The sequence below is a fragment of the Convolutriloba macropyga genome, chromosome 8 (assembly GCF_964194025.1).
Source record: "Convolutriloba macropyga chromosome 8, txConMacr16.3, whole genome shotgun sequence".
In the NCBI taxonomy this organism is placed as follows: Eukaryota; Metazoa; Xenacoelomorpha; order Acoela; family Convolutidae; genus Convolutriloba; species Convolutriloba macropyga.
In genome coordinates this window covers 42,276,762-42,293,515 of record NC_134475.1, presented here as the reverse complement: position 1 = coordinate 42,293,515, position 16,754 = coordinate 42,276,762, and the positions used below count along the sequence as shown (strand labels likewise).

Here is a 16,754-nt window from a genome sequence, read left to right as displayed (position 1 = left end):
AATACTTTTTTATTTTCCATACATTGTTTTCGATCGGTTAGGAAAAATTCAATCCATTTCAGGCTTTTACCTCTTATACCATATCTATCAAGTTTATGCAGAGGTATGTCGTGATCAATGGTGTCAAAAGCTTTCGTTATGTCGCGGAGAAAATTAATTAATTCCATTTTCAATTTGGAGTCAAGAACAACTTCGATTATTTAGCTACTGCATCAATTGTGCTATGCTTTTTACTGAATCCGAATTGGTTTTCACTGATGTATGAATGCTCTTCAAGATAGTTAAGAATCCGGTTAAAAACAACACGTTCAAAGATTTTACTCCAAACAATTAGGAGAGAGACAGTACAATAAATGTTAACATCTTCTTTAGAACCATTTTATGCAAGGAGAGTACTTAACCTAATTTCAACGAGGATGGGAAAATACCATCACTTAAAGATTTGTTGATAAGAAAGACCAAATGTTCGCGTATAACTGGACCAGCAGCTTTCACCGTGATGTTACTAATTTCGTCAATTCCAGAGGAGCTTTTAGACTCCAAATTTTCAATTATTTGCTGGATCTCAATGATGTCAGTTGGATACGGATACATGTTGAGACAGCTTTTGAAGTTCAGTTCATAAATTGAGGTGTTCTTTAAAGCACTTCTCAATTTAGGCCCGACCTCAGCAACGAATTTTTTCAAGTTCTTAGCGATTTGCTTCGGTTCATCAATTCTCTGATCATCCTCTACTAGAACGGGTATACTTGTCTTTCTTTCCTTTTATTCTCTTTAATTCGTTTAAAAATCTATAAACTTGTCTTGAGTCTCCGATGCACTTATTAAATTTTTCAAGATAAAATTCTTCTTTCTTTTTTTAATTAACCACTCAACTTTTGCGCGAGCGGCTTTGAATTTTGGGAGCTGCCTGCAATCAGATTTGTTCTTCTTCCATTTTCTATGAGAAGATTTCGTTTAGAAACTTGATTCATCAGTGATTTGTCAAACCACATCGGAACCATTTTTTTTATTCTGTTTACTCTCTCGCATTGGTGCAAAACCTTGAAAGACTGCTTTGAAAGTGGTCTGGAGCTTCTCAAAATTTTCGCTTATATTTTGCCCGTTGTATGTAATGGCATTTAAAGAATTTTCAAGCATTTCTGGAAAGCCAGTGACCTTTTTAGGAGATTTCAGAAAACTGGTATCTCTGAATTTTTGATACTTGATAGCATTTTTCCGGTCAATACCAATTTTCAAGACAATGGGTGCATGATCACTGTAACTCTGATTAGTTAAAACTTTGTTATTGATTACTCTGATGACATTTACAAAAAAGATCTAGACAAGAAGCACTTGATGAATCTGTTCTAGTTGGTTCATGAATGCAAAAATGATATCCATTCGATGCTATCATATTCATGTACTTTGAGCTTATGTAATCAGCTTTGAGCGTATCAATGTGTAAGTCACCACACACTAGAATTTGGTCATATTTAGTTATTAATTTTTCAAGGTTTTTATCCAGTTCAGTGATGAGTACAAGCTTGTCCGACCGAGGTGGATTATACACCGTTAAAAGAATCAGATTCACATGTATGAGAAGACTTTCATCTATTTCGGATTCAAGTTCTTCTATCAAAGCGACTTCACTTGTAGTTTGAACCATTATACCACCCCCTTTCCCGTTCCTCGGTTTGGACAAGCATGTAGTAAAATTGCTTAAATTATATAAACCAGGAACAAAGCTGGTCGATAACCATGTTTCTGTTAGACATATTATGATAGGCGGAGACTGAAGACAATTCACTAGTGCCTCTAGCTCTTCATGATGTTTTTTAAAGGTCTAGTATTTAGATGAATAACAGTTAGCGGTTGAAAATGATTTAAAAGACAGTGCAATTCATCATTTATAAATCAACAGCCGTGGGATCAATTTCACTTTCATCAACTCCATCGGACGCCTTGGTTGAGGCCCTTGCAATTTTAGCAGGTTGAATAGCTTCTACTGCAGCTGGAGGTAAAATCTTCAAAATAGATTCAGCTAAATTCTCCGATCCGATTCTGGAACTGGGGAGAGGCTCAACGGTCTTTTTACAGCAGGCGTGGGTGATTTAACAGTGTCGGTAGCAAGGGTGTCCCATTGACCACAGATTCCGGCTCTTTAGAATAATTGGATTAATCGGATACCATTTGGTGGTTCAATTGTGCAGCTGGAATTGCTGGCGGATATGATGGTGGTTCATGAGTTATTTTTGGCACATAGGTTTTTTTTGAATGCATCCAAGTCGGTAACATCTTTCACTTTAACAGCACCACTAATACTTGAGTTTTCGTTGAAAACATAAACGTCTTGTTTCCGGGTAAATGTTGATAAGTTCATGCGCGATGCCTCTACTTTCAGTTTTCGATCTGACGGAGCCAGGCACTCTTCCACAAAAATTGGCAGATCTTTGCTGTTTTTGATATTTCTTAGGAAACTTTTGCGTCGCCGTACCAGGTAACGATGCCGATCATACAGAAACTTCACTATCACAGGCGCAACTTTTTCATTATTCAAAGCATGACATGCAGCAAGATCCCAGGACTCTTTGAAAGTGGTCTGGAGCTTCTCAAAATTTTCGCTTAAATTTTGCCCGTTGTATGTAATGGCATTTAAAGAATTTTCAAGCATTTCTGGAAAACCAGTGACCTTTTTCGGAGATTTCAGAGAACTGGTATCTCTGAATTTTTGATACTTGATAGTATTTTTCCCGTCAATACCAATTTTCAAGACAATGGGTGCATGATCACTGTAACTTTGATTAGTTAAAACTTTGTTATTGATTACTCTGATGACATTTACAAAAAAGATCTAGACAAGAAGCACTTGATGAATCTATTCTAGTTGGTTCATGAATGCAAAAATGATATCCATTCGATGCTATCATATTCATGTACTTTGAGCTTATGTAATCAGCTTTGAGCGTATCAATGTTGAAGTCACCACAAACTAGAATTTGGTCATATTTAGTTATTAAATGTTCAAGGTTTTTATCCAGTTCAGTGATGAGTACAAGCTTGTCCGACCGAGGTGGATTATACACCGTTAAAAGAATCAGATTCACATGTATGAGAAGACTTTCATCTATTTCGGATTCAAGTTCTTCTATCAAAGCGACTTCACTTGTAGTTTGAACCATTATACCACCCCCTTTCCCGTTCCTCGGTTTGGACAAGCATGTAGTATAATTGCTTAAATTATATAAACCAGGAACAAAGTTGGTCGATAACCATGCTTCTGTTAGACATATTATGATAGGCGGAGACTGAAGACAATTCACTAGTGCCTCTAGCTGTTCATGATGTTTTTTAAAGGTCTAGTATTTAGATGCATAACAGTTAGCGGTTGAAAATGATTTAAAAGACAGTGCAATTTATCATTTATAAATCAACAGCCGTGGGATCAATTTCACTTTCATCAACTCCATCGGACGCCTTGGTTGAGGCCCTTGCAATTTTAGCAGGTTGAATAGCTTCTACTGCAGCTGGAAGTAATATCTTCAAAATAGATTCAGCTAAATTCTCCGATCCGATTCTGGAACTGGGGAGAGGCTCAATGGTCTTTTTACAGCAGGCGTGGGTGTTTTAAGTGTCGGTAGCAAGGGTGTCCCATTGACCACAGATTCTGGCTCTTTAGAAAAATTGGATTAATCGGATACCATTTGGTGGTTTAATTGTGCAGCTGGAATTGCTGGCGGATATGATGGTGGTTCATGAGTTATTTTCAGCACATAGGTGTTTTTTGAATGCATCCAAGTCGGTAACATCTTTCACTTTAACAGCACCACTAATACTTGAGTTTTCGTTGAAAACATAAACGTCTTGTTTCCGGGTAAATGTTGATAAGTTCATGCGCGATGCCTCTACTTTCAGTTTTCGATCTGACGGAGCCAGGCACTCTTCCACAAAAATTGGCAGATCTTTGCTGTTTTTGATATTTCTTAGGAAACTTTTGCGTCGCCGTACCAGGTCACGATGCCGATGATACAAAAACTTCACTATCACAGGCGCAACTTTTTCATTATTCAAAGAATGACATGCAGCAAGATCCCAGGACTCTATCCGCACTTGAAGCACGTTGTTCATATGGTTCAGCACCGTATTCCAAACATTCTCTCCAACATCAAAACTATTGAAGATAAGGCAGGTCTTTCTAGAGTATCGTTCCAGTTCCAGAACTCTGTCTTCAATATCTTCTACGACATTGTGACACTTTGCTGTTTTGCCTTCCACACGATCTTGTCGATATTGGAGTTCCTCAGTTTTGCAATTTTGTAGATGGACCAATTCTGTTAGTGTTGCGACAGCTCCCTTCAATGCAATAATGTTGCAATCGCCATTGTCGTTTATCAAATTCACAGCTTGATTGATTCCGTTCAATGTTGCTGCGCAATCAGGTATCTCATTCTCATCAAGCATGCCTCGCTGGCTCATCCCCGAAACTATTTAATAAGTTTATTACAACAATTAGGCTAATTAAAAATTAGTGACACCGACAGACCAAGTTATTTGAATTCATCAACAGAGCGGAATATGGATGAATTTCGCAAATCAGTTTCTTTACGTAGAGTAGAAAGTGTCACAAAGTCAGTCGCAGAAAATGGACATTTTAGCTATGGTAATAACTGAAAAGTTATTACAAGAAAACCTTGCTTACAGCAGAAGACAATCTTATTCAAAACAAAAACCAGTATATAGCAATCAATAATTACTTCAATATTCCCACTGTTACTGATCGTTAGCTGAAGTTTCTGGTTTAAAAAGCTGATTCAGCTCCTACATTTATCGCCATCCGACCTGTTGAACACAACACATCGAAGAAAAACTTCAGAGCAAAAAATGCCTATTGCCTATATTTTCGCGGCATAGTAATACATCAATATTTTCACTCTGAAGGCCGATAAACATTGGCCATAATTTTGCAAGCGAGAACCACTTGATACCGGAAGATCTAAATGAAGTTAACTCATTGTCGGTTAAAACATCTTAGGTTATCAAAAGGCAACCTTTTGGAAGAAGGTTTTAAATTATTAAATTTTTTGTTTAATATTTGCTCTCTCGTAAATTGTAGTTCATAAAAAGTTCAGTTTTGATAATTGGCAAATTACTTTGTTTTAAAGTTGATCACTTTTTCCAGACAATAATTCAAATCGATCAGACGGAAATTTACATAAACTCACACAAAAAAAGACCAACAAGACTCAATTATAAGTATGATTGTAAGAAAATAAAAGTTGGATGCAATAATCTAGCCATGTACTACTAACTTGAACATTTTGAATGTCATGTCTTTGATTCCTCACTTCAGCTCTCAACTGCTCTAAAGTCTGGTTGAATCGATACTTGGCAATCTGATCCTTGCCAAAACGATACACCAGTTTTCCCACAAAGACCAACAGCACGCCACTGACCAAGAACATCATTGTCTTGTATATCGTGTTTTTAGAGTTCTCCTTTGCAATTAACTCCGCGAATGATGACGTTGATAAAATTAACTTGTAGCCTAAATATTTGAAATAAATAATATTACCTAACCGACTATCTTAGGGCAAATTGCTCTCAAACGACAGGCGAGCGGGGAGGGGGTGGAGTGGGGGAGCGAATGCAGTTAAGGGTCCATACCGTCAAAAAAGTGCCCCTTACCTTATGATTTTGTCTTCTCAGAAGCTTCGGTGATTTGTACGGTTAGAGACCAGTAGAGTTCTACAAGACTTAATATCCTCCGGGCTTTCCCTATTTATGCCGTTATGAGGAGGAAAAGTCGAAAGCGTCCTACCATATACGATCAAGCAATAAATAGTAACATACCCGGCAGATTGCCGGAAAATAGCCGCCGTTGATTCCAATAAGCATGATTGGGATTGAAAGAATAGAAGATATTGAAAAAAAAAAGATTTTTGTTCAAAAACATTTTTTAAGTCCGATTTATTTTGATGGCATTTCGTAGTTGAACATAACGTACTTCTGTTTCTTAGAGAGAGGCTACAGGGGCTACTATCAATACCAATAAGCATTAGAGATGGTAACTAAGACTTATAGGAACGACGTTCAAATAGCGGGCATCTAAAATTGGGCTTTATGGGTTTATCCCGTTTCTATTTCTGACTTCAATTTTTTATACCGACTCTGTTCATTTTGAATTGCTTTGCTTAGCAACTGATGTTCATATTCACTTTTAGCAGAATGAGAGAAGAGAGAAACTAGCCTAGAGAAGTCAAAAAGATTTCACGCAAAATGTCGAAAAAGCGGCAAAATGGTAAAGCGAAAAAAAGTTTGACGAAGTAAAAAAAAAAACGAGCGCAATAATAGCCGGCTGAGAAGATGAGGGCGGCTATTAATAAAAAGACCACAAGACTAATGTAGAATCGTTGGAGAGCAATTAATAAAAATTAATCAAATCTTTTATTGATACATTGATGCCTTCAAAGGTAGGAGCCAATTTGTACAAGGAAAAAATTAAGCAAACACAATTTTAATTCACATGGTAAATCATGGCTAGAAGCTTTGCATTTTTGAGGTACTTAATTTATATAACTGCGACCCTGATCACTCGTGTTTTATACTGTGGGCTGAGTACATAGAGGTCAGTTATTGAAACTCAATCCGTAATTAATTATCCCAAGTAAATTATCAAAGATTACCTCTCCCCGAAGGATCTCCGTCTATTTCCCATTCAGCACTCGCCAAAATTCCAGCTGACTTAGTTTTGTTTATGTATCCAACAGCTGTGACGCGAGATCCTATCACCAAGCCTTTTTCAATGGTCTCAAATGCTTTCGTTTTCTCTCCTGAAAGCAGAAAAAGCTTCTGCAGATCCAAATGTAGTTTGCAGCCCAAAATGCGGACTGTGCGACGACCGTAATCGAAACAAAATTAAAGTAAAATTTACAAAACGGTGCAATTTTTAGCAATATTTTGCCTAGAGTTTTTGAAATTAATTTGTGAAAGCTCAGTTGATTTGCATCTCGGACATTCTTTGTATACGACACTTCATGCCCTTCGTATTATGCAGATACATTTCAGCTACACATTAAGACTACCATAATTAATAATTTATAGAGTGAGTTGTTTCAGTTTATGATACAGAATAGCAATGCCGCTTAATAGGGAATGCAGGATCATCATCAGCACCAAAAATGCCATCAGTTTAATCATAGCTGAAAATAGCCGCAACAGCTTCGTAGATATGCAGTCTAAAAAGAAAGAAAAAGAAACAGACCAAAACAAGACTTCTTTGCAGTAAATGCTGAGATGTTATATTTTGATCCATAATCTGTTAATACTAATGCTGCCGATATTAGCTGTTGTCAAACAACCTTCAATTAGAGTGACACGCACTCGCTCTTATCTATTTAAATTAAAGTAAAGAAAAGTCAATTTCAGATTTAAGAAGACACTTTTCAGAGTGAAGTATATCACGTGTGACCAAAAACCTGAACAAGCAAATGAACAAAAGTTCGTTCAACTAAGAGTGAAAACTGACGTTACGCGCGCAACTCATTTGCAATTGCATGAACGAATCAAGAAAAAGCAAATTTGAAGTGATTGTGACGTCACATGCTCGTAACAAAAATCTTGACGACTAAAACAACCAAAACAAGAGAAGGCAAATAATAAGCCCAGCTATTGCTTTTTTACACAGAGTTAAGTTTAACAAGGAACAAATGTTTCGTAGGGTACATAGGGGGGGGGGGGGCAGAATAGATCCAAAAATTGCATGCAAAAATACAAACACGTTTACAATATTTGCTTCAATTTTCGTTAGAGAGCAAGTAAATATCATCTTGGAGGTTTTCGTAAAACAAGAACAACAAAGAACTTCGCTTCAAGTCAAAGAAAGGTGTTCTAAAGTTCTAAAAACCGTTGCTGCTAAGAACTCTGTGTTCCGTAGACATTCTTCGTTATCGCATAAAGACACCAAAACTAGTCTGATCTCCAACACCCCAAAAAATTTTGCAAATCCTGAAACAGTTTGGTGACTGTCAGATCTTTGGTACTGTCTGTATATTAGATCGAACTATTGGAACAATCAAATCTGACGCCTAAAATCAAACTACTTGGCCTATCAGCATTTTTGGTACAGGCGTCCAACAATTCAAAGAGCCGAACACTGCTTTTGTTGTCTCAGTAATGGGTTCTATTAATTCTGTCTAAAATTTACCACAGAGAAGTTTTCAGAAAAAAAACTTGTCAAGATTTCAAAAAAATTACATCAGATCTAAAATTTAATTTTTTTTAAATTTTCAAGAACCATGAAAACGGCACCGCAGTGTAAAGTTGTTTTAGTTGACAGCAGAAACAATCAGACTCAGGGGCATTTAATTCTATCCAACAGAGGAGCCCTTACACTGCCAGGCTGTGATAATGCGCGAGTTAACAACAGGGTGACTGGCTTCAGTCCCTTAAGCACATTTGTTTGGTATAGTGCGGAATTGTCGATCAATTCATAGAGACCAGTGCCTAGAAAAACGAAGACCCAATTGTTTTGGGGCGACAAACATAAGTGCAATCAGAATATATGATTGACTCACCAAACGGGAGGGGAGCAAAACAGATTACAGAGCTTTTTTGAACAATTAAAACGTGGTGGGTTTTACACTTCGATTTCTTGTACGATCTAATAGTAGTTGGGAAAAAGAAGATCCATATTTTGTTTTCTGACAGTCATAAAATCAGCTGGGGTAAAGAAGCTCCAAATTTTATTTTCTGAGAAGAAACTGATCGTGCGATGAGAATGATTCCCTAATTTACCAAAACAGCTCACCTGACAAATAATCCATGACATTGGCCGTTACGCTCTTATTCTCCGAACTGTCAACGTAGGAATAAACTGTCGACAAAACTTTGCTGAAGACTGATTCGTCTTGGCAATTGATGACAAATTTCACATTTTTATTCTTGGCAGCGTAGGTTTTCAAATTGAAAGGCACTGATGAAAAATGTGTTGAAAACACATTCGGACTGTCAATCCTGAAACATTTAGTACCAATGAAAAAACTGTACCAAGAGACACTTTGTGACTTCACTCGATAAGATTTTGTCACGATGTTACACAGATGTTCAATAAATTTTGGCTAGTAAAGTTGTTGATAAAATGATACATGTAAAATTGATAACATAACCGACTGACGTCGGGCGAACTGCTCTCAAACGACCGGTGAGCGGTTGGCTTCGTCAGTAGCTAGCCACGGTTTAGTGAGGCTAGCTTTAGCTTGATTCGACTCGGCAACTTTTAGTTTTCTAGCCTTGTTAGTAAATAAATCAAATAAAAACCTGATATTTTAAAAATTTGCAAAATATTGAAAATTTTCACAACTGTTTCTGTCTCTGGAGTAACCTCTCAAGTAACCCATCTGCAAGACTTGAAAACCTGCCTTGGCCAGTGATGATCATTAAACTCAGGACAAAAATACTCCAAAATTTTGAAAACAATCGCAATTTTAACCAAATCTCGCAAAAATTTAAGATATTAAAAACTTCAAAACCATTTCATTATATTAAGGGATTATCCAGTATCCTTATTTCAAGCTTTAAATAGTTTTACTGGCTCATAAAGATCCATAAACTTGGTACAAGAAAATAGTTTTCTGAATATTTGAAAAAAAACTAAAATTTATCAAAAATTGCTAAAGCTGGAGTCATTAAAAAGTGATAACCATTCCATTAACTCTAGAAACTATTTGACAGCTTGTCATCAAACCTTGGAGGAGGTCCCTAGGACCCTAGTGCCGGAAAAAAGGAAAAAAAAATTCAAAAAGAAGAAAACAAACTTGATAAAATTTGTGATAATGAAAGTTGAAAACTAATCCATGGCCAAAAATATTTTCCAGTAACTTTCAGCAAACCCTACCGGAAGTTTTCTGTCATTTAATGACAATATTGTCAAATAAATTGAAAAAATTACAAAATTTGTTTAAAAAAATTGCTAAAATTCGTGGCGTTGAAATCTTGAGAAACAATCCATTACATTTAGAAACTATACAGTAACCTATTGTCGAACCTTAGAGGAGGTTCCTCGGCTCTTGAGGCATGAGAAACCTAAAAACTGACAAAAAAATTTCAAAAAACTTGAAAAAAATGCAAGTTTTAACAAGAAAAATTGCTAACATTTGTCATATTAAAAAATCGAAAGCTTTCCAATTCAAATAAAAATTTTTCAGTAACTTATTATCAAACCCTTGAGAACGTTTTCTGGCCCCTGCGTCTGGAAAGACGTGAAAAATGAAAAAAATAAATGTCAAAAAAATTGAAAAAAATTGCCCGTTTTGACAAAAAAATACGATGTTAAAATGTTACAACTATTCAACTACAACTAGAAAATATGCAGTAACCTATTATAAAACCCTAGAGGAGGTTCCTTGGCAACTAGGGCTGGAAAAACTTGAAAAATGCCAAAAATGTCAAAAAATTTGCGAAAGTTAGTATAAAATTGCGTGTTTTTAGCGATCGGTTCATCAGTAGCCACGGGGGGGGGGGGGGGGTGGGTGGGACAGCGCGGCGGGGGTGGGGTCAATAGTGGGGGGGGGTCAAAACAGTGGGGGTGTTTTCAACCCCTAAGAACCGCCCTTCACACCATAAGTATAAGTCTCCAAAACAGTTTGAGCTGAAACAGAGCTGAAAGGCTCTAAGAGCACTTAATGCCCACTGGGCGCTACCTGTTTATCCCGTCTTTTAGGACAAGAAGTCAAATGCATCCGACGAAAAATCGCTTAAAAAAGACCAACAGGACCAATATAATTGCTACAGAATTCGTTCGAGAGCAATTAAACAGACTGCAAATTGGCGGAAAATAGCCGCTGCTGACGCTCATCGGGATTGAAACAGGAAAATAAGAGATAGAAACTGTCAAAAAATATTATAAAAGTCAAAAATTGTTCTAATTTGTTGTGTAATTTCAGTTAGATTCTGAAACTATACTTAATTCAGCTACTAAATAGAAAGTTTTAAGCTGAATACTTATGCCAGCTAGAAATCACTTGAATTAGCTTTGATGTCCCAATGCACTATGACTTTATCACCGGGCTTTCTTTTGATTTTGTTAACAAAAAAACCCCTAGCGAGAAATGAAAATTTGTTCCAAACAAAAATCTAGGCCTCGAATGAGCTGTGAATGGATTGGGAAAACCATTTAGAAAAAAAAATCAATCCAAAAATTGGAAAAACAGTAAAAATCAAAGTGAAATTGTCGCATATGAACAAAAAACCACTCACGAGAAAGCGAATTTTTGTTCAAACACCGTTTTCTAACTCTATTTGGAAATAGGAGTAAAAAAAATTCACGCCGAAAAGCCACTCTCTTTTTCGATCCACTTCGACGCGACCAAAATAACTTCTCCAAATTGATTTCGAAAATCATGAAAATGTATGAACAAAAAAGACAGCTCCCCAATACATTTAAAATGCTTTGATTTGTAAAAAAAAAGGAGAGCGCCTACATAATAGCCGTTGAGAGGCCGACGGTGGCAATTAGTAGAAGGTAAAAATAACCGACTAACGTCGGGCGAATTGCTATCAAACGACTGACAAGCGGTTAACGGGAGAGGAGAGGAAGGGAGTGGAGTAGGGGAGCATATGCAGTGGAGACGATCCATACCGCCAAAAGTGCACATAAGGATCTTGTCCTCTAGAAGTAGACAGCTACCATTTAGGGAGGCTAGCTCTAGCTTAGTTGAAGGAGCGTGGGTTGAGCGCGGTGGTTGGGGACACACGGGTGTGGGGAGGTTTCGAGCGGGCTCGTTTACGAGTGAAACGATGTGCAGGGGTGGGGGCGCTGCTATGCGGGAGGCGGCGAAGTCAAAATCTAAGAACAGCCGTCAAACTCTAAGAAATGTTTCACACCATCAATTTGTGTCTCCAAAACAATTTCGTTCGATCACATACTTAGAGTATAGAAATCCAAAAAGCTCTAAGAGAACCCAATGTCCTCCAGGCGTTACCTGTTTATCACAATTATGAGGACAAGAATTTATAAGGGTAAAAATCGATCAAGCAAAAGTCGAATAAGAAGACTGCAAGACTAATATATTTGCTACAAACTTCGTTTGAGACCAATTAACAAGACATTAATATGCCAACAGTAGACAATAATTGGCATGGTTGCTTTATTTGGGTGTTTTATTCATTGGCGAAAATATCAAGAACTTCGAGACATTAGACGTCTTGACAATTGAGAAGAAATTGAAGGTCACCATTCTTGCTTAACACATCGAAATATCCAAACCAAAGTGCATCACGTTTCGTTCCATTGCGTGGACTTTAATAAAGGTAAGTAATTGAAATTTGAAAAAAGGAATAATACCATAAACGAAGCGCAGGATTGAAGACAACTTTGTGCTCCTTATGGATTCTGGACAACGCCACAAGATTCAAATTATTCGAACTCTTGATTCCGGAGTTGGATTTATTTTCCACAGTTCCCAGATCAACTGCAATTAGCTGACTATTCTCAAGTTTTTCGAGAGAGGATATTGGCTGTGCATTCTGAAAAAATAATCACATTTCAATTAAACATTCTCAGGGAATAAAAAATTAACGAATCGTTTGTGGTGAGCAAAAACCCTATTAAGCTTTATGTGGTGGTAGATTAAGCAATTTTCATATTCGTGCAAAATTCGTCTTTCTCGAAAAAATGGCGGTCAATAATTAGTCTAATACTGACGAACGTAAGTTAGAAAAACACAAGGTTTAAAAAATTCACTTTTTTGAAAACAAACTAAATTACTCGATTACAATACCAGCAACGAGATAAAATGACCTCACATTTTTGGGTTGCGAATATCACCCATTTTAATTTTATATTAGAAAAAAGTTTCTAAAAAAGAGTTTCTCGAAAAAAGAGAACACTTCAAATTTCTCAAGGAAAGATAACTCGGAAATGGCCGGGATTGTGGGAAGAGGGAGTAATTAGGTAACTCAAATTGTACCCAACTAAATACAATTGGCCTTATTCTATATATTCTTTTAATACCCATATTGAAACCTTAAAAATAATGGAAAAAAATGTTAAAAGGGACCAAAAATAGAATTTTCCAGGTCTTCATCTCTATAATATCTCTATGATCTCACCTCGCCTCGATTAATTGATCATCAAATAAACTAAAAATGTTGAAATATGTACATCTTCAAACTCTGCAAGAGTAGTAACCAAACTTTCTTATTCCCTCATTCCCGTTAAAAAAATCTGCAACATCACTTTTTCTAAAACTTTGAATATGCACTTGCGTTTTTGCAAACTTCCCCTTTCATATAAAAATCAATTCTGAAACAAATTTTAAGAGCTTTTTCGCGAAAAAGAACTAAACTTTCCCTTGAAAAACTTTATTGCCTAAACTATGAGCAGGATAGATTAAAGACAGCCAGAGCCAAGACGTTTTTTAGTAGTTCTAAACGTAATGAGGTGTTGCGGTTCCAAACACAACAAAGATTGCACGGAAGACAAAAACAGAATCATTGTAAAATTGGAGCTTTTGCTATTTTCCTATAAACATCTTCAGTATTGATATCCAGTAAGTTGATATCCAGTAGACGATGACAGAATGTTTTAATTAGGTTTTATAAATCAACAAGGAGGCTCGGCGTTCGCACATAATGTTCCGACCCCGCTAATCAACGTTTTGGACTTATGATTCTTTTATGACTACCAGGAAATCATACTTTCATATATGACATTGTACGACAACCAGGAAAATTGAATATAATAACTGGGATAAAATGAGCTGTTATGATTTTCGATCTTACTTCAAGCGAACTAAGCGTCACAATTGGAGCCGTTTAAGCGTCCTTTAAAAAATTGTATGACACTTGTATGATAACCAGGATATCATACAAATCACATATGACCTTGTATGATTACCGGGGATCATATATGACCTTGTATGATTACCGGGATTTTTGTATGACCGGCAACCCGGGTAATAGTCCACAAATGGAGAAAAGAAATAATATTTTCAAAACTTCATATATCTTTTAACAAACAACTAACTGAAAAATAATTCTGAGATAGAGAGCCGATGAGACTTGCCATCAATGAGAGCACTGGACAAGACAAACGATAGCAAATATTGATTACGAACAAAACTCGATTTCTGTATTCAAAAAAGCTTAATAACGAAAAGAAAAAGGAACTAGATAAATTCTGAACTAAACAAACTAAACTTTACTGCATTGGAGAAGATATGAGACCTGTCAATAACGAGACTCGGTAACAGTTCCACAAAGAAGAGCAAAAAGGTCCAAATTCAAAACCACGTCTCCATTTTGGCAGTTCTAAGACAGCCAGTTTTGAACTAATTAAAACCAATAAACAACAACTCGGCTCATTAAGAAGTTAAATTACACCTCATAGGAAGCAATTGGAACCTGTCATCATTCAATATGTGAGACGACTAAAAGAAGAACGGCAACAGCGGGAAACAAATCAAGTAAATTTAACAAAAAAAGTGGTGTCACAACAGTAAAACGCAAAAGCTATTCGTTGAGAAAATTAAATGAATTCAATTGCGCTTTTTCTGAACGCCAATTAGGCCACGCCATTAGCGGCAAGGAAGCAAAAAAAAACTCAGAAAAGGCCAAATATCCAAACATAACACTTTTATGATAATGCGTGGTATCAAAGAACAGAAACCATTAGTAGAAAAAACATCATAATGCTTAAATCTTGGTTCACTAGACGGAGGATGCCACCTGTCGTAAACGAGATAAAGCTACAGAAACGACACAAAACTGACAAAGCTAAAAAATCCAATGACTTTTTTAAAACAAATATTTTCCAAAAATTCAAACACACAATAAGCATTCAAACTGAAACAAAAACATATCAACTTGAAGCTGCAGGTTTTTCGCGTCATTAGTGCTATCACAGCATAAGATGACGAAAAACATCAAATACGGACAGAATTCAAATTTTCACAAGACATTTAGCGAAACCACAAAGGAAATCCACATCTTAAAACTAAAAGACATTGAAAACCATTACTAACTTAAAACTGACTAAAAAGGGTTTGAATTGTTTGCTTGGGTCTCCTTTGATTTTAACTGCAGCTTCTCTGTAAAGGGTCTTTTTGACAACAGAAACAACTAGAAATACTGGACAGTATCGAAAACACGAAAATCTCATGAAAAATGAATTTCTAAGCTCTAAAGACACAAGTCAAAACATAGGCAACAGCAGAAATATATGTTTGCAGCCCAATAACAGAAAGTTATTGGGCTCTCTCAATAAAGAGACCAATTTACTTGTTGACAATGAACAAAAATTGGGAAGAACAAATAAATTTTCTTTATAAAAAAATTAAGTGAACGTCATTAAAGCCGTTAGCAATAAACTGAAATGAGTAAATAGATTAATCTAAACATCCATAGAGGCAAGCGAAGACTTTAAGTGTCAACAATATGCCAATATGTTATAAGAGAACAAAAAAACAATAGAGGAAAAAACAAAAATTTCTAATAAATTTTGGGAGGGAACGATTTCGCAGCCATTAAAACTATAAGCTATTCACTGATATCTTGAAAATTATTCTTTTATGCATTCCTTCAGTGCCAATCACAGCTGTATTTAATGCGATAAATTGAAAAAGATTCAAATAACAACTTCAAATATAGGCAAATAACAAAAAATCACAGACCTTTTATGAAATTTCATAGTAAGAAAGCCAAGAAACCACTAGTTAAATGTAAAACTTCATTATTAGGAAGAGTAATAAATTAGTTTCATATTTTGGAAGAATTTATTACTTGAATAGTAGTAAGTTTCGACCCGGATATATTGAGACTAGGCTACATGTGTACAGAAATAAAGTGATAAAATTGTCAAGCTTCAAAAACTTCATTGCTACTTTATTAAAACAAATACATTTAAAGTCATAACAGGCATTAGATAACAACTGAAAGCAATTTATAGATCCTATAGAACACAATCGGATTTTCGACTAACAAGATGAAGTAATGAGGTAGTAAAAAGAATTACAAATGAGGGCAAAATAAAAAAGAATCAATGTTTACGAAAACACGTTGACGAAGCCATAAAAACTATCAGCTTTTGTCTGAAGACATAAAAATTTATTTAGCCTGACTTTACTTTATATAGAATTTGTTAATGATGTTCAATCATTTTCATGAGTGAACAAGATTAAAAAAACGAAAATTCGAAAATATTTTGAAAAAGACCGCGCCCCAATATATTCCGAATAATTATTGATTGCACGAAAACAAGATGAGTCCAAATCTAGCCTGATTTGGCTGAGCGTTCCAGTAAAAAAAAACAATTGTTCCATGATTGCGAAATAGCTCGATTAGCAAATTGTATATTTGAATAAACCAAAAATAAACGATGCATTTTTTTTTTAATATTGAGTTATTTTTTTTTTAAAAAAAAGCAGCAAAATTTCAATTCCAGAAGACTCCCCATGGAAAAGAAAGTACATCTAACCATTTCTCAAGTTTTCAAAGGTTGTGAGAGCAGATGTTAGGTCTCTACTTCCGGAATATTTAAACAAATGGGGATAAAAACAGCGTATTTGGAGCAGGTTTTGATTTATAAAGTCTGAAATTCAAAACAATTTGCAAAAACATTAGCCAAAAGATTCAGATAAAACTGAATGGCCATCCTGCTCTATCCTTAAGAGTAAAACCAATAACATTGTTGTTAAAAGATTTCACAAATTTCTGAAAAATTGACCAAAATTTTGTCAAAATACGGAAAAAGTGAATAAAAACAACGGAATTCCGTCTAC

General features: G+C 35.8%; 1 protein-coding gene across 1 annotated transcript in view; it reads right to left on the bottom strand.

Annotated features, from left to right (window-relative positions):
* Window positions 1-16,754, bottom strand: part of LOC142344128 (mitochondrial ubiquitin ligase activator of nfkb 1-A-like) — a 145,648-nt gene that overhangs the window by 90,245 nt on the left and 38,649 nt on the right. The window contains exons 2-5 of the mRNA XM_075395646.1: window positions 12,320-12,501; window positions 8,786-8,991; window positions 6,663-6,809; window positions 5,289-5,524 (exon numbers count right to left, since the gene is read on the bottom strand). Of these exons, the coding sequence (XP_075251761.1) occupies window positions 5,289-5,524; window positions 6,663-6,809; window positions 8,786-8,991; window positions 12,320-12,501 (771 nt within the window). The remainder of the gene's footprint in view (window positions 1-5,288; window positions 5,525-6,662; window positions 6,810-8,785; window positions 8,992-12,319; window positions 12,502-16,754) is intronic.